Genomic DNA, 26,491 nt, shown 5'->3' with positions numbered 1-26,491 from the left:
ATTAAATCAATGGCCTTGCACTCTCCTTTTGGATTTTCTTCTGTATTGCTTGGGAGAGTACTGGGAGGAGTTTCAATGACTTTCTTACTCAGCTGGCCCACTTGTGCCTCCAAATTTCTAATGGAGGATCTTGTTTCATTCATGAAACTAAAAGTGGCCTTTGACAGATCAGAGACTATATTAGCTAAATTAGAATTATTTTGTTCAGAGTTCTCTGTCTGTTGCTGAGGAGATGATGGATATGGCTTACTATTGTTCAGCCTATTGCGTCCACCATTGTTAAAGCCTTGTTGAGGCTTTTGTTGATCCTTCCAGGAGAAATTTGGATGATTTCTCCATGATGAGTTATAGGTGTTTCCATAAGGTTCACCTAAGTAATTAACCTCTGCCATGGCAGGGTTCTCAGGATCATAAGCTTCTTCAGAAGCTACCTCTCTAGTACTGTTGGATGCATGTTGCAATCCATTCAGATTTTGAGAGATTATGTTGACCTGTTGAGTCAACATTTTGTTCTGAGCCAATATGGCATTCAGAGCATCAATTTCAAGAACTCCTTTCTTCTGAGGTACCCCATTATTCACGGAATTCCTCTCAGAGGTATACATGAACTGGTTGTTTGCAACCATGTCAATGAGTTCTTGAGCCTCTTCAGGCATTTTCTTCAGGTGAATAGATCCACCTACAGAATGATCCAGTGACATTTTCGAAAATTCAGAGAGACCATAATAGAATATATCTAATAGGGTCCATTCTGAAAACATGTCAGATGGACATCTTTTGGTCAACTGCTTATATCTTTCCCAAGCTTCATAGAGGGATTCACCATCTTTTTGTTTGAAGGTTTGAACATCCACTCTCAGCTTGCTCAGCTTTTGAGGAGGGAAGAACTTATCTAAGAAAGCAGTGACCAGTTTATCCCAAGAGTCCAGGCTATCCTTAGGTTGTGAATCCAACCATACTCTAGCTCTGTCTCTTACAGCAAAAGGGAAAAGCATGAGTCTGTAGACTTCAGGATTAACTCCATTCGTCTTTACAGTATCACAGACCTGCAAGAACTCGGTTAAGAACTGATAAGGATCTTCAGATGGAAGTCCATAAAACTTGCAGTTTTGTTGCATTAAAGCAACTAGCTGAGGTTTCAGCTCAAAGTTATTGGTTCCAATGGCAGGAATGGAGATGCTTCTTCCATCAAATTTGGACGTTGGCTTTGTGAAGTCACCAAGCATTCTCCTTGCATTATTATTATTATTTTCGGCTGCCATGTCCTTCTCTTGTTCGAAAATTTCTGAAAGGTTGTTTCTGGATTGTTGTAATTTAGCTTCTCTTAATTTTCTCTTCAGAGTCCTTTCAGGTTCTGGATCAATTTCAACAAGAGTGCCTTTATCCTTGTTCCTGCTCATATGAAAGAGAAGAAAACAAGAAAGGAAGAGGAATCCTCTATGTCACAGTATAGAGATTCCTTTATGTTAGTAGAAGAAGAAGGGGTAGAAGAATGAAGAAGGAGGTTCGGATTTTTGGATGAAGAGAGATGAAGAGAAGTGTTAGTAATTAAATAATTAAATAGAAGAAGAAAAGAGAAGAGAAATTTCGAAAATAATTTTTGAAAAAGAAGTTAGTAATGTCGAAAATTAAAAATAAAATAAGTTTAAAATTAAAATTTAAAACAATTAAAAAGAATTTTTGAAAAAGAGAGGGAGAATTTTCAAAAATTAGAGAGGGATAGGTAGTTAGTTGGTTTTGAAAAAGATAAGAAACAAACAAAAAGTTAGTTAGTTGATTGAAAAAGATTTGAAATCAAATTTTGAAAAAGATAAGGAGATAAGAAGTTAGATAAGATATTTTGAAATCAAATTTTGAAAAAGATAAAATTTTGAAAAAAAGATAAGATAAAAGATAAAAAGATTTAATTTTAAAAATTTGAAATTATTTACTTCACTAACAAGAAACTACAAGATAAGATTCTAGAACTTAAAGATTGAACCTTCCTTAACAAGAAAGTAACAAACTTCAAATTTTTGAACCAATCACATTAATTATTAGTGAATTTTCGAAAATATCAAATAAAGATAAGAAAAAGATTTTGAAAATATTTTGAAAAAGATTTTTAAAATTTTCGAAAAATAGAAAAAATGAAAAAGATATGATTTTTGAAAAAGATTTTGAAAAGATAAGATTTTTAAAATTGAAATTTTGACTTGACTTGTAAGAAACAACTAATTTTAAAAATTTTTGACCAAGTCAAACCAAAAATTTCGAATTTTTGGAGGGAATTAAGGAAAAGATATAAAATTTTTAATGAAAAACACAAAAATGACCCAAAACATGAAAATTTTGGATCAAGACACAAGATGCATGCAAGAATGCTATGAATGTCAAGATGAACACCAAGAACATTTTGAAGATCATGATGAACATCAAGAACATAATTTTGAAAAATTTTGATGCAAAGAAAACATGCAAGACACCAAACTTAGAAATCTTTAATGCATGGAAAATATGAATGCAAAGATGCACATGAAAAACAACAAACAACACAAAACAAGAAATCATCAAGATCAAACAAGAGGACTTATCAAGAACAACTTGAAGATCATGAAGAACACTATGAATGCATGAAATTTTCGAAAAATGCAAGAAAAAATTTTAAAAACATGCAATTGACACCAAACTTAAAAATCAACACAAGACTCAAACAAGAAACACAAAATATTTTTGATTTTTATGATTTTCTAATTTTTTTTGTATTTTTATAAATTTTTTTTCGAAAATAAAGTTTAGAAAAACGAAAAATAAAGGAAAAATTTTGAAAAAGATTTTTGAAAAGAAAATTACCTAATCTGAGCAACAAGATGAACCGTCAGTTGTCCATACTCGAACAATCCCCGGCAACGGCGCCAAAAACTTGGTGGACGGAATTGTGATTTCTATCTTTTGAGCTTTAGCATATATTTACTCTTAGGGCACTGTTTATTCTCACAACTCCGTTCAACTAACCAGCAAGTGTACTGGGTCGTCCAAGTAATAAACCTTACGTGAGTAAGGGTCGAATCCACAGAGATTGTTGGTATGAAGCAAGCTATGGTCACCTTGTAAATCTCAGTAAGGCGAATTAAACATGATACTTGATTAGATTCAAAATAAAATAATAAAAGGAAATAATAAAAGGGATAGAATACTTATGCAGATTCATTGGTAGGAATTTCAGATAAGCGGATGGAGATGCTGTAGAGCCCAGGGACGCCTGCTCTCCTACTGCTTCTACTCAATCCTTCTTACTCCTTTCCATGGCAAGCTTTGTATAGGGGTTCACCATCAACTGTGGCTACTTTCTTTCTCTCGGGGAAATATCCTGTGCGGCTGTCACTCGCACAGCTAACCAGTCTGGAGGCATCACCCATGGCTGATGGCTACATCCCATCCTCGCAGTGAAAACTAATGCTCACGCACTCTGTCACAGTACGGCTAATCACCGGTTGGTTCCCTCCCCTACTGGAATAGAATCCCTCTTTTGCGTCTGTCACTAACGCCCAGCAGGTTACAGGTTTGAAGCACGTCACAGTCATTCATTACCGGAATCCTACTCGGAATACCACAGACAAGGTTAGACTTTCCGGATTCCCAGGATCCTACTCGGAATACCACAGACAAGGTTAGACTTTCCGAATCCTCATAAATGCCGCCATCTATCTAGCTTATACCACGAAGATTCTGTTGGGGAATCTAAGAGATACGCATTCAATCTCTGTTTCATGTAGAACGGAAGTGGTTGTCAATCACACGCGTTCATAAGTGAGAATGATAATGAGGGTAATCTGACTCATAACATTCATCATGTTCTTGGGTACGAATGAATATCTTGGAATAAGAATAAGATAGAAACTGAATAAGAGAAAATAGAATTGCATTAATACTTGAGGTACAGCAGAGCTCCACACCCTTAATCTATGGTGTGCAGAAACTCCACCGTTGAAAATACATAAGCAAAGGGTTCAGGCATGGCCGAATGGCCAGCCTCCCTAACGTGATCAATGATCTCCTAAGATGAAGAATAAAACAAAACTGAGACCAAAGATGAAACGTGGTCAAAAGATATCTAACACAATAGATAAATGTTCTATATATACTTAGACTAGCTCCTAGGGTTTACATGAGTAAGTAATTGATGCATAAATCCACTTCCGGGGCCCACTTGGTGTATGCTTGGGCTGAGCTTGATTAATCCACGTGTAGAGGCATTTCTTGGCGTCAAACTTCAGGTTATGACGTGTTTTGGGCGTTCAACTCCGGATCATAACGTTTTTCTGGCGTTTAACTCCAGACAACAGCGTGTACTTGGCGTTTAACGCCAAGTTACGTCGTCATTCTTCGAATAAAGTATGGACTATTATATATTGCTGGAAATCCCTGGATGTCTACTTTCCAACGCCGTTGAGAGCGCGCCAATTGGAGTTCTGTAGCTCCAGAAAATCCATTTCGAGTGCAGGGAGGTCAGATTCCAACAGCATCAGCAGTCCTTTTGTCAGCCTTTTTCAGAGTTTTGCTCAAATCCCTCAATTTCAGTCAGAATTTACCTGAAATCAGAGAAAAACACACAAACTCATAGTAAAGTCCAGAAATGTGAATTTAACATAAAAACTAGTGAAAACATCCCTAAAAGTAGCTCAAACTTACTAAAATCTATATGAAAACAATGCCAAAAAGCGTATAAATTATCCGCTCATCACTAAGCACCGGCCTTTATATAAGAAGTCGGTGTTGACCATGACCTGCTCTAAAGAAGTCGGGCACGAGATTAGTTGGTAGATAAACACTCGTTCAAATGAGTAACCGCCCCAAAAATCTCTCTAACCGCTTCATAAAGCCATATCTTAACCTCCCTAAGATAATGGGACGGTTAACACCCTAAAGATATGGCACTACTCCAACGATGGTTATTGGCTCACCACTATAAATACACTGACACCCCTCAGGTATCTCTAAGCCCAATACTCTCTAGACCTGCTAACACCCTTGCTAACTTAGGCATCGGAGTGTCTTTGCAGGTACCACCCCCCATTCACTCACGTACACAAGTCGGAAGGAGGTTCCAGCGTGTGAACCAGCTCGGAGACTACCATCCGCAGACGATTGGGCCAACTAGCGCCATCTATTCTATTAATCTCCGGTTACCCACCGTAACATTGGCGCCGTTGCCGGGGACCCGAGAGATCATCCATTGATGGCGGACAGATCCCACGAAGAAGGCCATGTGGAAACAGATTCTGAACAAGAGAATCTGGACACAGGCAATAACGATGTGGACCTCGCCCTCCACCAAGAAGTTGACAATCAGCATAGAGAGGGCACCTCAGGGGTAAAAAACCCGAAGGTAAATTCCTCAGAGGGGCGCGAGTCAGAAAAAGGAGGACCATCCCACGTAACTGAACTCATGGGGTTAGTCCACAGCCGCCTGGAACAGTTAGAACAACAGCGGGAGCGGCAAAAAGAAACTGAATAGAGCCTAAAAGAGGAGATGGAAAGACGAAAAGAGTTGGAAAGAAAACTCTTAAAGTTAGAATCCTCCCTCAAAGGTCGTAACTCCCGTGATGAACAAGAGAAACTACCTTTAGGTGGGGAGGATCCTTTCAGCGAAGACATAATGAGAGCAAAAGTTCCGAGGAACTTTAAAAGCCCTGATATGGACCTCTACGATGGAACCATGGATCCAAAGCATCACCTGAGTAACTTCAAAAGTCAGATGTACCTGGCCGATGCTTCCGACGCTACGCGATGCAAAGCTTTTCCGACCACTCTATCAAAAGCAGCGATGAACTGGTTTGATAGCCTCCCCCCGAGGTCGGTTACTAGCTTTGAAGACCTCTCAAGGAAATTTTTGATGAGGTTCTCAATCCAGAAAGACAAAGTCAAACATGCACCGAGCCTCCTGGGAATAAAACAGGAGGTCGGAGAACCTCTACGAGCCTATATGGAAAGGTTCAACAAAGCATGTTTGGAGATTCAAGACTTGCCCACAGAGGCAGTCATAATGGGACTAGTCAATGGACTTAGAGAAGGACCCTTCTCACAGTCCATATCTAAAAGACACCCCGTTTCTCTAAGTGATGTACAAGAAAGAGCTGAAAAGTACATCAATATGGAGGAAAATGCCAAATTAAGAGACTTGAGCTGGCGACCTGGGGCCCCTCCCTCAACAAAAGAAAGGGAAAGGGAAACCAAGAAAAAGGAAGAGCTCGGTCTCGAAAGACCAAGGAAATATCACTCTTATACTCCCCTGAAAGTTTCTATAGTGGATGTATACAGAGAGATTTGCAACACTGAAAGACTGCCACCCCCTAGACCCATTAAAAATAAAAAAGGGGGGAGCCGCAGCGATTACTGCGAGTACCATAAAATATATGGTCACTCCACAAACGACTGTTACGACCTCAAGAATGTGATAGAAAAGTTGGCTAGAGAAGGTCGGCTTGATAGATATCTCATAGAAAGGTCGGACAGTCATGGAAAAAGAAAGCGAGATGATATGGATAGAAGAGACCCACCACCGCAGACTCCAGAGAGGCATATCCACATGATCTCAGGAGGGTTTGCAGGAGGGGGACTTACCAAATCCTCTCGCAAAAGACATATCAAAAGAGTCTACCAGGTCGGGGAGGAGACACCCGACCTTCCCACCATTTCATTCACAAAAGAAGATGGGCAAGGAATAATCCCTGGACACGATGATCCAGTGGTAATAACTATGATCCTAGCAAATGCCCATCTCCACAGAACCCTAGTAGACCAAGGAAGCTCGGCGGACATTCTCTTCAAGCCTGCTTTCGACAAGCTAGGGTTAGATGAGAAAGAATTAAGAGCCTACCCCGACACCCTATATGGATTAGGGGACACGCCAATAAACCACTAGGATTTTTTCCCCTTCACACCACTTTTGGAAAAGGGGAAAAATCAAAGACTCTGAGTATAGACTTCATAGTCATTGATGAGGGGTCAGCCTATAATGCCTTAATCGGCAGAACTACCCTTAATCGGCTCGGAGCAGTGGTATCCACTCCCCACCTCTGCATGAAATTCCCGACCTCAGCGGGAATAGCAACAGTAAGGGGAGATCAAAAATTGGCGAGGAAATGCTACAATGAAAGCCTAAATCTGAGAGGAAGAGGCAGAGAAGTTCACACAATAGAGCTCGGCGACGCAAGGGCCAGAGAAGAGCTGCGACCACAACCGGGAGGAAAAACCGAGGAGATACAGGTCGGTAAAGAGGAAGGAAAAAACACTCATATAGGAGCCAACTTGGGGGAAACCCTAAAACAGAAATTGATCGAGATCCTAAGAGATAATTCCAACCTCTTCGCCTGGAAGGCTTCTGACATGCCTGGGATTGACCCCGAGCTCATGTCCCACAAGCTCTCGGTTTATCCAGGGTCCCGACCTGTACAACAAAGAAGACGCAAGCTCGGCACAGAACGAGCCCTAATAGTAGAAGAGCAAGTACAGGCGCTCCTGGAAGCCGGCTTTATTAGAGAGGTCAAGTACCCAAAATGGCTAGCCAATGTAGTGCTGGTCAAAAAACAGAATGGTAAATGGAGAATGTGTGTCGACTATACCGACCTAAATAAGGCATGTCCCAAGGACCCTTATCCCCTACCAAGTATTGATACCCTAATGGATTCCAGCTCGGGGTACCAATACTTATCATTCATGGACGCCTACTCGGGATATAATCAAATCCCGATGTATGAGCCAGACCAGGAGAAAACATCATTCATCACACCCAGAGCTAACTTTTGCTACGTGGTCATGCCATTCGGATTGAAGAATGCAGGAGCCACATATCAAACGTTGATGAATAAAGTGTTTTCCCCTCACCTGGGGAGCCTAATGGAAGTATACGTCGACGACATGCTAGTAAAAACCAAGAAGGAAGTCGACCTCTTATCCGACCTCTCACAAGTCTTTGACACCATAAGGCTGCATGGGATGAGACTAAATCCCGCAAAGTGCGCCTTCGCGGTGGAGGCAGGAAAATTTCTAGGATTTATACTAACACAAAGAGGGATTGAGGCCAATCCCGATAAATGTAGAGCCATCCTAGAAATGAAAAGTCCGACTTGTTTGAGAGAAGTCCAGCAGCTCAATGGCCGACTTGCAGCCCTCTCCAGATTTTTGGCAGGATCGGCACTAAAATCTCTTCCACTATTCTCCTTATTAAGAAAGGGATGCCAATTCGAATGGACTCCGGAATGCGAGGAGGCGTTCCAAGACTTCAAAAATTTTTTAAGCCAACCTCCTATCCTAACCCGACCAATACCGGGAAAAGACCTCGTTCTGTACTTATCCGTAGCAAACAGGGCTGTCTCGTCAGCCCTGATAAAAGAAGACGAGGTCGGACAACATCCAGTCTACTTCATCAGTAAAGTCCTACAAGGCCCTGAACTAAGGTACCACAAACTAGAAAAGTTTGCCTACTCCTTGGTAATAGCCTCACGAAGGCTACGACCTTACTTTCAAGCTCACACAATAAGAGTCCGTACGAACCAACCCATGAAGCAAATCCTCCAAAAGACGGATGTTGCAGGGAGAATGGTTCAATGGGCAATAGAGCTCTCCAAGTTCGATTTGAGATATGAAACTCGGACAGCAATTAAAGCCCAGTGCCTCGCCGACTTCGTGGCAGAATACGCAGGGGATCAAGAGGAAAAACCGACTACATGGGAACTCTATGTAGACGGATCCTCCAACAAAACGGGAAGCGGCGCAGGCATAATATTGGTAGATGAAAGAGGAACCCAGATAGAGGTTTCCTTAAAATTTGAATTTTTGGCTTCAAATAATCAGGCAGAATATGAAGCCTTGATTGCCGGACTAAAGTTGGCAGAAGAAGTCGGTGCTACAAAGGTGATGATATACAGCGACTCACAGGTGGTGACCTCCCAAATAAGCGGAGAATATCAGGCAAAGGACCCTAATATGAAGAGGTACTTGGAAAAAACTTTGGAACACCTTGGGCGCTTCGCAGAAACCGAGGTCAAACACATAACTCGGGATTTAAATAGCAGAGCGGATGCCCTATCCAAGTTGGCAAGTACCAAACCAGGAGGGAACAACAGAAGCCTGATTCAAGAAACCCTCCAAGAGCCCTCGGTAGCAAAAACAGAAGATAAGCAAGAGGTACTTGAGGTAATCAGTCTAGACCTCGGATGGATGAACCCCCTAATCGAATACATGAAATTTGACATCCTCCCTAAAGAGGAAAAAGAAGCTAAAAAGATCCGAAGGGAAGCACAACACTACACCTTGGTGAGAAATATCCTCTACAGAAGGGGGATATCGGCACCATTGTTAAAATGCGTACCGACCTCAAGAACCGCCGAGGTATTGGAGGAAGTACATAGTGGGATCTGCGGCAACCATCTCGGAGCAAGGTCACTAGCCAGGAAGGTAATCCGAGCTGGATTCTACTGGCCGACCTTGCAGAAAGATGCCACAGAATTTGTGAAAAAGTGTCAACCATGTTAGATGCATGCAAATTTCCACGTAGCTCCACCAGAAGAGCTCATCAGTATCACTTCTCCATGGCCTTTTGCAAAATGGGGAATGGATTTGTTAGGTCCTTTTCCCCAAGCGCCAGGACAAGTCAAATACCTGATCGTGGGGATAGATTACTTCACAAAGTGGATAGAAGCAGAACCATTGGCCACCATCACCGCTCAAAGAAGTCGCAGGTTCCTCTACAAAAATATCATCACAAGATATGGGATACCTTATTCCATTACTACAGACAATGGAACCCAATTCACCGACGCCACCTTCAGAAGCTTAGTAGCCAGTATGAAAATCAAACATCAGTTCACCTCGGTGGAGCACCCACAAGCCAATGGGCAAGCCGAGGCAGCCAACAAAGTCATACTGGCAGGGCTAAAGAGGAGATTGCAAGAAGCAAAAGGAGCTTGGGCTGAAGAGCTTCCTCAAGTGCTATGGGCCTACAGGACAACCCCCCAATCCGCCACGGGAGAAACACCTTTCCGACTAGTTTATGGCGTAGAAGCCATGATACCAATAGAAATCAATGAGCAAAGCCCAAGGGTAACTCTCCATGACGAGGTCGGAAACATACGGGGGCACAAAGAGGAGCTCGACTTGCTCCCCGAAGTCCGAGAGGATGCCTAGATAAGAGAAGCAGCATTGAAACAAAGGATGACTACAAGGTACAACAAAAAAGTCATTCGAAGAACATTTTCCCCGGATGACTTGGTCTTAATCAGAAACGACATTGGAGTCAACAAATCAGGAGAAGGAAAGCTCACCGCAAATTGGAAGGGACCATACAAAGTCAATGAAGTTTTAGGAAAAGGTTATTGCAAAGTAACCGACCTGAACGGCACTGAGTTACCAAGGTCGTGGCATGCTTGTAATATGAAAAGGTACTACAGTTAAAAGCGAACTCTACTTCCTGATGTACTCTTTTTCCAACTTCATGATTTTTTCCCAAAATTAAAGGGTTTTTTCTGGAGAAGGGTTTTTAACGAGGCATCATAGTAGAGGCTAAGGAAAAATAGGCTATTAAAACCCTTAGTAGCAAGAAGGTACCTACCCAATAAATAAAGATCTTTTTTACCTACAATATCTCTTATAAAATCCTTTTTATTTTTCTAAGTCTTTCTACGAAACGCGCCGACTTAAGCTCGACAAAACGTGAAAATCCCATGAACCGACCTATGTGGTCGTCAGGATAAAACGACGAGGTACAAGTCGGCGTAAAGAGGTTATATAAACCGATCGTAAACAACTCGGAGACAACTCGACTCGTAAGTCGAAACAAGACTCCGAGTAGAAAAGCTCGAAAACACTGCGACTCCTAAGTCGGAGTGAAAAATCGAGCAGAAGAAAAACGCATCGCAAAAATAACCTAAGTCATAAAAACCCAATAAAACGTGGTCGAGCGTAAGGAATAGCAAAAAGAGATTGAAAAACCTAGGAAAAAGTTTAAAGGCTGCCTAAAAGTCCTTAAACAAAAAGGCTCGGAAAAACAGACGAGCCAATGGGAAAGGTTTTCGGAAAAAGATCAAGGGGATTTTGAAAAATCAAAATTAGAAAAGCATACACACATAAGGTAACTTAAACCCTTATCCAAAAAAGGGTATTTATTTTGTTAATTTAAAAACCCTTATTCAACAAAGGGCACCTCCTAAAATATTTTGTTTACGGCCTTAAAAGGCCAAAAGGAAATTGTTCAAACGTCACCAAACAACATATAAAGAGTTTAAAAAAGGGGGGCTCACAGGCCGAGCCCCCATATAGCCATAAAAAATCATTTCTGCAGAGGAGTAGATGGATCACCACTACCAGAATCAGGAGGAGTGCCACCAGGACAAGGAAGAGAAGCACCCACAAGAGATGAAGAGGAAGTCGGAGGAATAACTGAAGAACTCGGAGCGTCTTCAGAACGAGGAGGGGACTCAATGATCCTCTGCCCCCGAGTCTTCAATTTTGACTCGGAAACAACCACGGGGACAGGAGGATCCACGATAGCACCATCAAGGACAACTTTATCAGGATGTAAAGGAGAAAGATCCAAGTCGGGGGCGATAACACTGACTTGCTCCAGGAAAATCCTCCAAGACTCCTCGGCACCATCAGCAATAGAGTCCTCCAACTCGGCGTACGCATTCCGAGAATTCAGCAAATCCTTCTTCACAGACACAAGATCTTGAAATAAACTCTGATAACTCTCCTGTGCTGTCTTCCTCAAACTCGCCTCCATATTGCATTGGGCCCGCAGCTTGCTCTCCTTCTCCCGAAGGCTATCTCTCTCCGCCCTCAGTTTAGCTACCTCCTCCTTCAACTCCCTCTCATGGTCCTGGTAAGCAAGAAGCCTCCCCTCCAACTCCTCGACCTTCGAGGTTACCCCCAAAGAGCTGAGATAAGTCTTCTCAAAGATATCCAAAAGCTTGCCACAAACACCCGCCGCCCTAAAACTCTCCTCAGCCAGAATGGTGAGGTGGTTTCGAACAGAAACATCATCCATACTTATATGAGGATAGATGTTCTTTCGGACGAATGCAAGAGCATCCGCCTTAACCCCACCATCAAAAGAAGAGCTAGACACTAAAGTCTTACGCTTCTTCTTCTCTGGCTCAGGAAGAAGTCGGGCGGAAGGGAGTGGCCGAGACAAGGTTGAAGAAGAAATCACAATGGGCTGAGAGGGAGTCCCCACGTTCTGAGGAGGAGGAGGAGGAGGAGGAGGAGAGATGATCGCCCTGGCACCACCGGCCCTGGCCCGGGACTTTGCCTTAGCCTCCTGAACTCTCTAGTAAGATTCCTGAGCATTCTTCCTTGCCATGTATGCAAAAGAAACAATTAGCAAAAGTTACAAGTCGGTAAACCTCAAGTCGGCAGAAACAAGTCGGAAATAGGAAATGCATGTACTACCTAGTTGCGACCGAACAAAGGTCGGCGTTCCCTGGAGGAATTTCCTAGTATCCAAGTATGGGGCCCTCCCCCACGCTTCTCGGAAAAACCCCACAATGGCCGCCTCCACCTCGTCCAGGTCATCTAGACCATACTTCTCACAAGGGGAGGCCTCCAACCAATAGAGGGGAAAGCGAGGGGAAGAATGCTCATCCAGGAAAAAGGGGTGGTGACCCTCTATGGCTTGCACTTTGAAAAAATAATTTTTGAAGTCATGAAAGGATTCGTCAAAAAGGGTGAAAATTCTCCGACCCTGTATGGCTCGGAAAGACACCCATTGTTGCTTGTTATTTAGCCCACTAAAGGGCTTAGTCATGTGAAAAAGAAAGAAGAAAATCCTCAAAGAGGTCGGAAAGTCCAAAGCGTGAGTAACAAACTGATAAATTTTCAGAAAACCCCAAGAATTGGGGTGAAGTTGGGTAGGGGCAAAACAGATATTTCAAAATCCGAAAAAGGAAGAAAAACACCCAAGCGGGTGATCATACATTCATACATAAAGAAAAAATGAGGGGCCGCCTCATTGGCCCTCCCAAAACAAACCCGGTCTTCCGGACCTGGGGTTACCAACTCATATTTTGGCTCGTCCTCCTCCGAAGTACAAAGCCTGTGGTGAGTACGAAAATGAGTAATAAACTTAGCGTCGACCAAGGGTTCCTCCCCTAGGACCGTGACATCAACCCACTGAGAAAGAACATCTACGGAAGCCATTTTCTTTTTTCTTATGAAAGGTGACAGAAACCTACAAAAAGAAAAAAGAAAAGAAAAATCAAAAAACACGGTCCCTAAAGGGAGGAGATACGAAGCCAAAATCTACAGACCAACCTATCCACCCACAAAACAAAAGCATGCAAACACAAGGCATGTCGTGAAATAAGAAAAGCTAACCTTTATCCGAAAGTGAAGGTTGAAGCAGAAGTCTCCAAACGCAGGAATGCAGCACGAACAAAGAAAGAAGAAGTTTGAAAGATTGCAGAAACGGAAAAATGAAAGAGAGGGAAAGTATTTATAAACATGCTAAGGGGCATAATGGTAAAAACGAAGCAGTCATTAATGAGAGTGCACCGTTACCAAAGCCATCAATCCCTAAGTGCATCCCTAACGGACACGACGCTTGAATAGACGTAACTGTCAGAAACAAAGGGTCGCGAAAATCACGTCGGTTTAAAAACCCGTGTTTCCTCCAAGAAAGTCGGCTACGAACCCGAGTTAAATACTTGAACCCAAGCCCTAAAGAGATCTTGGGCTCAAGTAGGGGCACTGTTCATACCCTGGCCCAATGATAAGGCCCAGACCCAAATAAAAGGCCTGATCCGAAGAATTAAGCCTAGCTAAGCACCGGCCTTCATATAAGAAGTCGGTGTTGACCACGACCTGCTCTAAAGAAGTCGGGCACGAGATTAGTTGGCAGATAAACACTCGTTCAAATGAGTAATCGCCCCTAAAATCTCTCTAACCGCTTCATAAAGCCATATCTTAACCTCCCTAAGATAATGGGACGGTTAACACCCTAAAGATATGGCACTACTCCAACGGTGGTTATTGGCTCACCACTATAAATACACTGACACCCCTCAGGTATCTCTAAGCCCAATACTCTCTAGACCTGCTAACACCCTTGCTAACTTAGGCATCAGAGTGTCTTTGCAGGTACCACCTCCCATTCACTCACGTACACAAGTCGGAAGGAGGCTCCAGCGTGCGAACCAGCTCGGAGACTACCATCCGCAGACGATTGGGCCAACTAGCGCCATCTATTCTATTAATCTCCGGTTACCCACCGTAACAGTATTCTTGTAAAATTAAATAAAGAAAGAGATAACGCCAAACATGAATAAATTATTTTGTGTTACGTATTATTTTGTGTGATAGAAAATCCATTTTCATAAATTACCAAGTGTTATATTATAAGGATATCATCAAGATATAATTTCCTAAATTATTATATATAAATTTTTTCTCCTATTTATCTACTTTCATCATATTTTTACAACGCTGGATATATTACTAATATTCTATGAGTTTTGTTTTTACAAACCAAACAAGATAATAATACATACTTAGTAATATCATTTCAAGAAATCATATTCCTAGACAAAAGTTAATCTCCCAACCACATACACCCTAAAAGTAATTTAGCCTATAATTTTTACACCTAATTTTTTTCCCATTCGATTGGCCAGGTACCTACTACCAACAACAATAACTAATTTCTTTGAGGTGGATGTTCTCCTAAGAGGGTAAACAGTCAGAACCATGAACAGTCTATTCACGTTGCTAGAGAATGAAATCTGACTAGGTGTTTACCGAGCTTAGCTAACTACCAACTATGCTAGATCTCATGATATTACCAGTGTAAATAAACACTCAGCCTTTGGGGCCCAAATATAACAGACTCTTATATAGATAAAGAAGATAATCAAAATATGCTTCAAAGTTCAAACCCATTTTTTTCTGATTTCATTGAAGATTTTAGCACAATAACATCTTTAGTAACGTGATTATGCATATACAGTGCTTACAAAAGAAGCTGTTTGCAAATTTGAACCAGAAATCCGTCCCTTGTTAAATTCCTATTATAGGACTGTAATTTACTATGCACAATACTCTACAATTTGATTTGTAATACAAAAAAATTACAACTCGAAGCACCAATAAATCAAAACTGACTACAAAATTAAGGGTGTGTTTGACAAATGCATTGAGAGGAAAGAAGCATGCTTGAGTCTCTTATAAATTTCACTTTTATGTTGGACAATTTTTATCCTTGAACTCAAGTGATTCTGCTTTTAAACACACGTTTCTCCTAAATTTTGTAGTTTTTACGTTTCACGTTCATGGTGGCTGATTATCTTAGAAAATTAGGTGAAAATTTTATTTATTTATTTTTTTATTAATCTTATCTATCATTTTCTTCTATAAATAGTAACTATTATCTTCACAGTAGTTCTTTATAGTTCTTCCTACTTCTTCATAGTTCTTACTTTCAGTTTTTTTCATCAAAATGGTTCAAATTTGTTTCAATCACTAACAAAGTAAATATTTTAATTTTTTTAATTATCTTTAATACTCACTTTCATATTTTAATTTTATATTTTTTATTTTATTTTATATTTATAGGATAAATATTTTTATATTATTTGTGTAGTGTTCTAATTTCTCATGTTATGTTTTTATATGAGTTTTTTTTATCATTTACTATACTATTTTTTATATGTATATTTTCTATGAAATCTTTTTTTTTATTTTTGTTTGACTTTTTTCATATAATTTTTTATTTATTTTATTGTATTTCTTTTATTCCTATGACAAATATTATTGATTTTTTTACAGTGCTCTGACTTTTAGATATTTTATTAATTTTTATGATATTTTTATTATTTTTTGTTCATATGAATTCTTTTTTTTATCCTTTACTGTATTTTATTTATGTTACGTATAAAATTTTTTATTTTTTTATTTTATTTTATTCTATTCATATGAATTTTATTTACTTTTTATTGTATTTTTTTTGTTCATATGATATATGTTGTTGGTTTTATGAAATTTTTATTATTTGTTAGCTGTATCATTTTTTATTCTTTGATGTACCTTATTTTTGTTTTGTATTAATTTTTTTATTTTGACTTTGTAAAAAATTTGTAATTGTAATTATTATATATTACATTTATTATCAAAATTTTATAATATAAATTATGATCCTATTAAAAAAGACAAAATAAATAAAATAAAAAACTAATTATAAGTAACAATAGAGTCATAGATAATCAAAAATAGTTGATACAACAAAGAAAATGGATTATAGTCTAAAATAATACTAAATTAAAGAGTACTGACGGTACTAAAAAAATATAAAATATTTTCTTTTTGTTTGATATTATAAAATTTATAGTACTCTCTTTCATATTTTTATTTTTTATTGTATTTATTTTATTTATATGATAAATATTTTTTATATTTTTTTGTTAGCGTTTTGATTTTGTATGTATATAAAAAAAATTATTTAAATTGATATTTCTTTTGGTAATTTTTTTATCTAAAAGTGATTTTGAGTAGTATAATCCAAACAAAATTTATTTTAGGTTTAATTATTCTGTTGGTTCCTAAAGTTTTCTGAAATTTTCAATTAGATCCCTATACTTTTTTTCTTTTTAATTGGGTCCCTTCACTAAATTTTTTTCAATTAAGTCTCTTTTAGTAGTAATTGGCTTAATTTTATAGGGACACAACTAGAAAAAAAGAATTGGTACAGAGACCTAAATAAAAGGAAAAAAAAGTGTAGGAATCTAATTAAAAAAGAATTTTGGTGCAAGGACTCAATTAAAAGAAAAAGAAAAGTATAAGGACTTAATTGAAAATTTTGCGAAACTATAAGGACCAACAGGATAATTAAACCTTTATTTTACTATAATCAATTTTGATATAAAGATTGCCAAACATAAATCACGTTAACACAAACTTACTTTTTATGAAAATTAGTTTTGCAAAATCAATTTTATGCAAACTCTCATTTGCAAATTATAATCCAAACATACACTGCCATGTTTGCTTTTTCCATTCGCAAAGGTCTAGAGCATGATGGTCAAATCTTGTAGCTTTTTGCCCAAATCATGCTTTGGGATTGCGAGCTACAAGTCGAAATTCAAACATGCGCTAAGATACCAATACTAATCTTTGTGCTATCCATGACAAAAGCAACAAGCAATTCTGTACATAAACAATTTTACAAGATCGACATAACTTTGTATGCTCCTCTATAATATGACTGCATATGTGCTGCACAACTGCACAAGTCAAATTGCAATCAAATACTTTCCTCTTCCTTTTTTTCTCTTAAAACAATATTAGTCCTCGGGGAGAAAATTTCAGAAATATATATCATCCTCATAAAGTATTCTTAATCAAGAATGTGCTCACCATATTGAGGACTTAAAATTTGACAGTTTATTGATTCAACTGAGAAAATACTCTCCACATTGCAACTGCCACTCCAAGCAATCCTCGAAATCAAAACTTCTGGCGCAATCAAGAAGCGGATTTTGCTGATGTTCATAATGGCATATGTAATTCAACCCAACAAGAAGATCACAGATCAGTTCCTCAATCTTCACTCTGTCAGCAAAGTAAAGAGTCTGAAGCAGCAGAACATTCGTCCTGCTGACAATTTGATGCTGCTCGAAATTGCGCTCACTTTGCCATCTGATCATGTTATGTGCAAGTGGCCCAAGCCATCTAAGTATCCCATCAAGATTCCCCTTCCATTTGTGAGCAAGAGGAGCATCACATATGGCCAAATCCTTGACATAGGACTTGAGTCTTGCCTTAAGAGATAATCTTAAACTTGTTGGCAGCATCTGATAAAGGTCATCCCTTGCATCCTCACCGACTAAATGCGGGTAGCGAAACAGCTTCTCTATGAAAATTATCACATTAGCATAGTGCAAGGATAAAGCAGACCCTCCAAGAGTGGAAGGAACCGCATAAAGACTTAAGCTAATTTTCTGCCCAAATGTTGAGCAATTCTGAGTACTAGACTTTGCCTGTCTATCTCTGGTGAAAGGAACATCGGTATGGCAGAATCCCTTGTGCTTAATGCTGTTGTGACAACTTGACATGTGACTCTGTTGATCCTCGCAACCAATAACATAACCACAGCCACCACCATCATCATCATCATCATCATCATCAAATTTTGAAACTTTGCTACTCAAACTTAGACATTCCATAAAAAGTTTCCCTGGACTAGTTCCACAAGCAAAACCGAACTCTTCATGCCGAAGAGCCGCTAAGTGATCTCTACTAATTTCGATTTGAGCCTTACTAGTGCTAGTACTATTACTGGCTCCCTTTCTCCCCTTTCTCTCCATGACTGAATTCACAAGTGAACCAGAATGAAATCCATTTTTCTTGCTCTGATTGTGAATCAACCGCTTAGAACTCATATGAACATTACTACTGAGGCAAGATTCACCAATCACAGAACTATTGTTCTTCAAAGCAGATTCGCCAAAGATAACAGAAACCCTAGCATACATGGTGCAAACCGTCCTGGCTAATAACTGAACGACCTTATCAAAGTTCTGATTCCATAGCGAAACATCCTTGAGATGCCTCACATCATCCCTCTGCCACATGAGTTTCTGCTCAAAAGCCCTCTTACTTTCTTCGTGATGATTATTCTGAAACTTCTTCAAACCTTCTTCTAATTCATTCAACCCTTCCATTTCACTATACAAATTCCTTGTTGCATTAACATACCTATCCAATTTCCTCACCATCCCTTCCATGTGCTTAACCAAGAACCCTAATTCCTTCACGTCAATCACGCCATTAACTATGTCACTGTAAATATGCTCAAATCCCTGCAAAGCAGGCACAGAGCACTTCTTCCCCAGCCGCGAAACCACAGCGGCGATTTGGTTCAGCTCCTCGAGCTTCTCCACGAGAGCGAGCTCGAGGAGATGAACCTCATCAGAGGAAACAACGTTCCTAACACCCTCTGAGATTAATGTCTCGTTCTTGAGCTTTGAGATCTCAGAATCTGAAAGTGAATTGTGAAGGTGAACCATTTTTGACATCGCGGTTGCTACTTCGAAAGAAAGAATGCCAATGGTCTCTTTGTTGTTATTTTCTATACGCTTTTGATTCTGTTTTTTACTCTTTGTTGAGGAAGTTTCTAGAAGAAGAGCATGCTTGAGATTGGAGCTTAGCTGGTTTCCCATCTTTACAATCCAAGCTTCGGCAACCATAGCTGCTTCAAACACCGACACTAATAAAGGTTCATACCTATTGCTAGTTTTTTTTTCTTTTTTGTGCGGGCGTGGAATCAATTTTGTGCAGTTGAATTGTTGTTCATGTTATGCATGCTTGTGAATAAGCAACGAAAACAGAAGAGATAGTGGAGTTGTCAGAAAGTGGTAGAAAAGAAAAGTCACAAGGAGAGAGAGAGAAAGAGAGAGAGGATATGTGTGTGTGTGGAAAAAAGAGGGCATAGCATGCTGCAACAAATTGAGAAGGCGTGGAAGAAGGAGGATGATGGGATAAAAGGTGTAATAATTGATTGGAGCACAAAGAGAAAAAGAAGAGAGAGAAATAAAGAACAGAATAAAATAGATTAATATTGTTGTTGTTTAGTTGTTCATATTATTATTAGTTGGGTTGGAAGGAATGAATGTAAGAAAGGGGCAGGTAGTGCTGCAACGGTGTTTATGTTATTGAGAAGCTCAACAACAAGAAGCTCTGCAAGGGAGGAGAACAGAGGAGGAGGCAGCGAGCGAGGAGGAATAAGAGGGGGAAGGCAAGGCAGAGGCCGAGGCAGAGATGAAAGGCAGAGGAGAGTGCGGCAGTGCGGAGGGAAGAGGGACGAGGAAAGAGGGCTGTGGGCTTGTGGCAGTTTTGAGGTTTTTAATTTAATTTTTCATTGGAACCTTATTTTCTTAGGGAAGGGGTGTCAGAAATTTGAAAAGTGTTAAAGTGGACTGTGGACTATAGGGGATTTTAAAATTTGGAAGTATTTGTCATTCTGTTCCTTTGTTGTTTCCTTTTGTTTTTTGTTTATTTGTTTCTTTTCCGTTAGTGCAAGTGGTTACAACTAAAGACCACTTAATGGAAGACTAAACATTGAGTATAAATAATTTAAAATTAAGCTATAATTATAACAATAAGGCTATGTGTCTAAGCGTTTTTTAAATCAAATTTTTAATAAGTCAATGTACATATTTTTTATTACGCATGTATTTCTCTTATATATGTTTAGAAGATTAGAGCACATCAATTTTAATTCAAAGTAATAAAATTTTAGTGAATAACGAATTAAATCTTAAAGTAATTTCTAAAATTGTACTCAAACTTTAAAGTAATCCCAGTTAATAATTATTTAAATTTATCTTCGAAATTGCACTTCAGGATTCAAAGTAGTCCTTCAAACATTTTCGTTTATTGAAACTTTGAAACGACGTCGTTTTTAACGAAAACGAAAAAACAAAAAAAAAACGTAACATATAGATCCCAATTTAAAAAAAAAAAGACAAAAAAAAACTTAGTGTAGAATCCCCACACCTTTCCCTCCTCCCCCCTCCCAATTTCCCCATCCCCTTCCCAACCCTTTCTCTCCCCCAACTTTCTCCTTCCCTTTCTCCATTCCCAACTCGTCCTCTTTTTCTCCTCCAACCATTTTTCTTTCCCTTCTGCTTTCTTAACCTGAGGCCTTTCTCCTTCTCCTTCCTCTTCTATTTCTCCAACATGAGATTCTTCCCTTTCTCCTTTTTCTTTTTAATTTGATGTTCTCCCCCTCCCCAACTGTACTCTCACACTCACAAGAGCGCTCCTCAAACTTTGCTGTCGTCGCCTCTCGCCGGCCTCCATTTTGCTGCCATCGCTGCTCGCCAAACCCCATCTCCGCTCGGTCTCCCTCTTCTCTCCTCTGGCATGGTTCTCTCTCTCAGTCATAGTAATTTTTTTCTTTAATAATGTTTTTAGTTATTCAATCATTGTTCTTTAATGTTTTAGGTAATTGTTGCTGCTGATTCTGTTTTATCATAACAACAATGGTTAATTTTAGTTATTTTTTATTATGTAATTATTACTATTATTTTTTTATTGTTGCTATTTTTTGTGCTTGTTGTTGTTTAGATTGATTGATACTTGCTATTTAAGTTGATTGATATTTTCTAATTAATGCTGATTTTTTTTGTGATATTTTGTGTTGTTAGTTTTTATTTTTGTGATCTTTTGAAGAAGGAAAAAAAGAACTTAATTGAAGAAGAAGAATAGAGTGTTGAAGAAGAAGAAGAAAGAAATTTTTTTAATATAAAACGAAGACGTTTTTCTACGTTTCTTTTTTTCTATTTTTTTTTTTGTTCAAAACAATGTCGTTTCAAGGTTCCGATGAACGGAGAATGTTTAAGGGCTACTATGAGTCTCGGAGTGCAACTTTCGAAGAAAAATTTGAGTAATTATTAACCTCAGAAATTACTTTAAGACTCAAATACAACTTCAGAGACTACGTTGAGGCTTAACTCGTGAATAACACATAAATTTTAGTACATAGTATTAAAGTTTTTGAAAGACATGCTAAAATATTCATTCAACTAATAAATTACGTATAATACAAAAATTTTGATATACAATATATAAATGTTTAAAAGAATACATGTCCAAATATTGATACTCAACTAATATAATACACAAAGTATATAAATTTTGGTTTCTAACATATAATTTTGGTGCATAACACAAAAATTTTAATGTACAATTTTAAAATTTTTAAAGAATTAAATGTTTAGAATATTAACTCACCTAATTAATAAAGAGCAATGCTAGGGAACCAAAAGGGTATTAGCCAAAAACCAGCCAAATACCTTTGGGTGAATTCAAAATCTCTACGAGTTAATATATATAGATGTTTCTTTTATTAAGTATCAGAATGTTTTTTTTTCATATTAAATGAATGTTCTTTTATATATTTTTTGAATTTTTTTGTATTATAAATATGAATGTCTCTATTTTTTTAAAAATTTTATATTTTTTTATATTCTATAAATATTTAATTATTTTTATTAAAATATAATTAGATGTTTCTTTTGTTAAGTATTAGAATATTGTTTTTTCATATTAAATAAATGTTTTTTTTTATAATTCATGACAATAGTTACATCTTCCTGCAACTCTTCCTCAAGTAGGAAACAAGATATTCGATCAATCAAAACCTTAGTCTGAGCCATTGTTAAAACCAAGTCCGAAAAATTCCTCACAGGTTCTTGGAGGATTCTAAAAGTAGCCAAAGTAGAAAACACACCACCTGCAGTCAACTCTCCACCCAGCAATATGCATGTAGCGAAAGTGACAGCTGAAACAAAAATGGGGGAGCTCCAAAATATGAATGTTATGAAAGCCTGCGAGTACAACGCTTTTCGAAGCCATTTGAACTCGACTCCACACATCTCCTCTAACTTTATTTGATACCTGTCTTCCCAACCTTGCAACTTGAAAATTCTCATGTTCCTTATTCACTCAGATGTTTTTCATATTAAATGTTTTTCGTGAAGGCTGAGTTCGGAGACTCTTACTAGCTCCTTCTTCTTGCTCGGAGCCGCGACAGTCAACGGTGAAGATGGCGGAACAGGAACCAAGGCGCGTGAATCCGCTTCGGGCGTTGCCTCAATCGAAAATAGACTTCGTGTTAAAGCAGTTGTCTTGGATGCGCTTGTTGAGAGCGTCGCAGAGAGCATGGAAGTCGCCGGCGCTTCTAGCAGCATTGCCGAGAGAGAGAGGGTCTGTGTGTGTGATTGTTAGAGGTGGGTAGGTTAATGTGAGAGAGAAGAAGAATGTTTTTATAGGTTTTAATTAGGTTTACTTAAATAGATTTTAAATTTTGAATTTAAAAAATTTAAAATTAATAATTAATATAAATTAATGTGATTTTGTTTAGTTTTTGGCTGGTAACCTTTTGTTTACGTATACTTTTCCATTAATAAAATATCTTTATAGCAAAATTTTATGTGTTATGTACAAAATTTATGTGTTATATAATAAGTTTCTATGTTTTTTAACAAAAGTTTGTGCTAGAAAAGTGCGCAGAAAGAAAAGCGATGACTCATGCACGCTTTGATTTTTTGCTAAACTTATGCTCACTTAGTTAAACTTAATTATAGAAACGCTTTTATATATAGTATCATTATAATTATAAAAGAAAGTTTTTATGAGACAAATTAAAACAATAGTCAACTATACAATAATACCCTTAGTAAACAGCATCTCTACTTCTATATTATATATAATAAAAATATAAAAAAGATTGGTATCTATTTTTTTTAAATATTCTTCATATAATATAATTTATAAAAAGTATTTTTTTATACCAAATACTTGAACTCAAAACCTTTTTGTTAATGTATAAACAATTAACAATTTCAATTACTTTTATTTTTATTTTTATATAATATAAAAAATAAAAGAGTGAATCAATAGATATATTAGTATTTATTGATACACTAATGACATAAAATGTTAATATCTTCAATGGTATTTTGATGCTAAAAATTAATTATTTAAAAATTTATTAAAATTGCTCAATAAAACAGTCCCCAAATATTATTGCTTATCTCTTATTCTTATTTTATGACAACTTGATATTTTGCATTACGAAATTTTGCATTTTTTTTGTGATTAGAATATAAAAGACTCATGTATCACGGTTTGACTTGATTTAAAGATCTGATCCATATCAAATAAAAATATCTAAAGTTACTATTTATAAAAAGAATATTTTATTAGTGAATAGAAAAAGAGTTTTTCTAAATCACATATAATTTACCTTCTTAAAATTCAAACAATAAGAGATTTTATCGATATTTTTAGATCAAGTAAATTGTACAAAAATATTTTAGAGATATTTTGGAAATGAGATAATTTATCGTATCAATATAATCAACCCTGGTACAAGAGCCTATTGATCAGATGAAAAAAAAAAACGAGTTCGAATGATTAGCACAGTTAATAATTATCTCTTAAAAATTAATCTGAGCCATACATCTCTCCTTATTTCTCATTATATTTTTGTGCATTCTCTCTCCTTTATCTTCATTCGTTTTTTCATCTTATCACCAAGAATATGAAAGTGAAAGAAAGAGCAAAGTTACATTAATCAAACTTCATACTTGATCCATAAAAGATTCAAGGCTTAAATCTAAATTTTGTTTCGATTAATCAATTATTCTGATCCTCTTCCTTTTCATACCAATTTCATTAAGGTTAGTAAAAAAAATTCTCACCTAATAAGTAAATCATGACCATTTTTTATTTCTCCTTGTTTAGGAATCATGTTCTAGGACCTTCAATAAGTAGGAAATCACAAAATTTTAAACTCAAAAGGTGAGAGGATTTTCCTATCCTTCTCTATTAAGTTTCGGCCATTATGGCCTTTTGGTCACTAATTATGATTTTGATTGAAATTAAGTGTATTTAAGTGCTTTAAGAACCATTTGAAAGTGATACAAGTTTGGATTTAAGATATGGGTTAGGTTAGATTATTTCTCCTAATATGTGTCATGAAACTCTAATATTGGACTTTATGATCGAATGATATTTGAACGTATGATTGATGATGTTTGAATGTTTAAATGATTGTTGGAATGATTTATGATTCAAATTGAAAGCTTTTGGAAGCAGGATGGTTATGTTTAGAAACTTTGGGCCAAATATATATATATATATATATATATATTAAGAGAGTAAAAGAACATTAGTCATATAAACATAAGACAATTAATCTATAGTTAGACACATTTAATATATTACACACACATACGCACATAGTACAAATTCCTACAAAACATATGACACCTTATGTCTTGACCCATTTAAAAAGTCTCCTAATTAGCCAGGCCCGAACAAGAATTCAATTCTCATACACTACTCTCTATATTTCAATTTTCAATTTTTAGTTCTCAGTTACATAAGTCTTATGACCAAAAACATTTAGTTGATTTTCAATTCTCAGTTGCTTAAGTCTTATGGCTAAAGCAATTCAGTTGGCTTTCAATTTTCAGTTATCAATTCTTAGGTATATGTCATCAGTTCTCATTTCTCAATCATTAGTTCTCGATTATCGGTTTTGAGTTTTCTTTTTTTTTTTTGTTACCTTTTCCTTTTTCAATCATAAATTAATCCTTTCTCATTTTCCATTTATTTTTCATTAGTTCTCAAACTAGTGGCGAGAGGGTGGTTGGAGTTTATTCAACGATTCATTATCCCAATAAGCAACCACTTTGAGGTTAAAATGGACAAAGTCATCATGATTCACTGCATCTTGATAGGATATAAGATAACTATAGAAGAAATAATTCCTCAACAAATATACAACATTGCCTCAAATCGTTCCTCACACGCAAAGTTGGCTTTTCCACATCTCATTCATTGTCTCTGAGAAGCCACAAGGGTGAAAAAGGAGAATGACTTTCTCATCCCTGTTGAGAGGCCAATCTCCAAGAAAATAATAGAACATGCAAGGGTGGCGGTTCAGAGAAGAGGTGAAGCTGAAGAAAGAAGCTCCACAAGCTCCTCCACCATAACAAGAACAACCCCTCATGCCTCAAGGGCAATATTTTCCGCCTCAAGAGTATTGGCAACAGCTAACTGCATCCCTTAAACAGATCAAGGTGAATCAAGATAGTCTAGGTGTCCTCCTCAACCGGATCATGACTGAACAAGAAAACCAACGGGTTGAAAATGGAAACTTTAGGTGAGATATGGAGGCTAGAATATGGAGGCCTAGAGAGCCACATGGAGCTCAATATGGTGAGGAAGACGACAACAATAATAATTGAGGTGGTGTAGTTCTTTTCATGCTTGTTTTTTCGTTTTTCCCTTATGCCTATGTTACGTTTTTGTTTTCTATTTCAATTTCTGTCAAATGCAGGATTTCTAATTTTTTTGTTTTTAGTTAGTTTTTGTTTTAATTTTTATCTCATCTATTGTACTTCAAGCACTTCTCAAAGAAAAAGAGAGAGAAGTGGTGTTAATGTGTTAAAAGTTGAGTTTATTTAACAAAAGTCTTGTCAACACACATGTGATGATACTTACTTATGATCATGATTCCCTAGAAAAGAATGATACATGAATGACCTTGAAAAAAGGGGAACATTAATTCTTGAAGAACAAGAATTTAGAGAAGTGTTTTGAAATCTCTGAAAACAAACAAGAGATTGGTCCTTGAATCAAAAGAACTGAAAAAGAAAAAGAAAAAGAGAGAAAAAAAACTACAAGAAAAAGAAAAAAAAAGAGATAAAAAGATCAAAAGAAAAATTTATTGAGATGATTAAATCTGAAGGGTGGTTCATCACCCGGTAACTTGGACTAACTCGTCCAAAATTATCGATCCAAAATCCATTACCAAAATTCACCTAGAAATAAGACATCTTGCAATCCAAAGAGGCTTTGGGCATTGATGTTTGGGTATTCAAAGCTTCAACTATTTGCTTGTGATGCAACCATATCAAGGAGAGGCTTGAGTAACTAGATCCACGGG

At 37.4% G+C, this 26,491-nt stretch overlaps 1 protein-coding gene and 1 non-coding gene across 2 annotated transcripts; one reads left to right on the top strand and one right to left on the bottom strand.

Moving 5' to 3' along the window:
• Nucleotides 1-759: 759 nt before the first annotated feature.
• LOC112763490 (small nucleolar RNA R71) lies at nucleotides 760-863 on the top strand. Its single transcript, XR_003182885.1, has one exon. It is a non-coding gene; the product is annotated as a small nucleolar RNA R71 (small nucleolar RNA).
• Nucleotides 864-17,122: 16,259 nt separating this feature from the next.
• Nucleotides 17,123-20,677, bottom strand: LOC112742928 (protein PSK SIMULATOR 1-like). The gene has a single exon (XM_025792173.3). The coding sequence runs from the start codon at nucleotides 19,212-19,214 to the stop codon at nucleotides 17,418-17,420; it is 1,797 nt and encodes a 598-aa protein (XP_025647958.1). The 5' UTR covers nucleotides 19,215-20,677; the 3' UTR covers nucleotides 17,123-17,417.
• Nucleotides 20,678-26,491: the final 5,814 nt, after the last annotated feature.

Source organism: Arachis hypogaea, chromosome 2 (assembly GCF_003086295.3).
Source record: "Arachis hypogaea cultivar Tifrunner chromosome 2, arahy.Tifrunner.gnm2.J5K5, whole genome shotgun sequence".
In the NCBI taxonomy this organism is placed as follows: Eukaryota; Viridiplantae; Streptophyta; class Magnoliopsida; order Fabales; family Fabaceae; genus Arachis; species Arachis hypogaea.
The sequence above is the reverse complement of the archived record's forward strand: the minus strand, read 5'-3'. Positions and strand labels throughout refer to the sequence as shown.

Excerpts from the sequence above, each read along its gene's own strand:
- LOC112742928 (XM_025792173.3), bottom strand. The coding sequence starts at position 19,214 with ATGGTTGCCGAAGCTTGGATTGTAAAGATGGGAAACCAGCTAAGCTCC.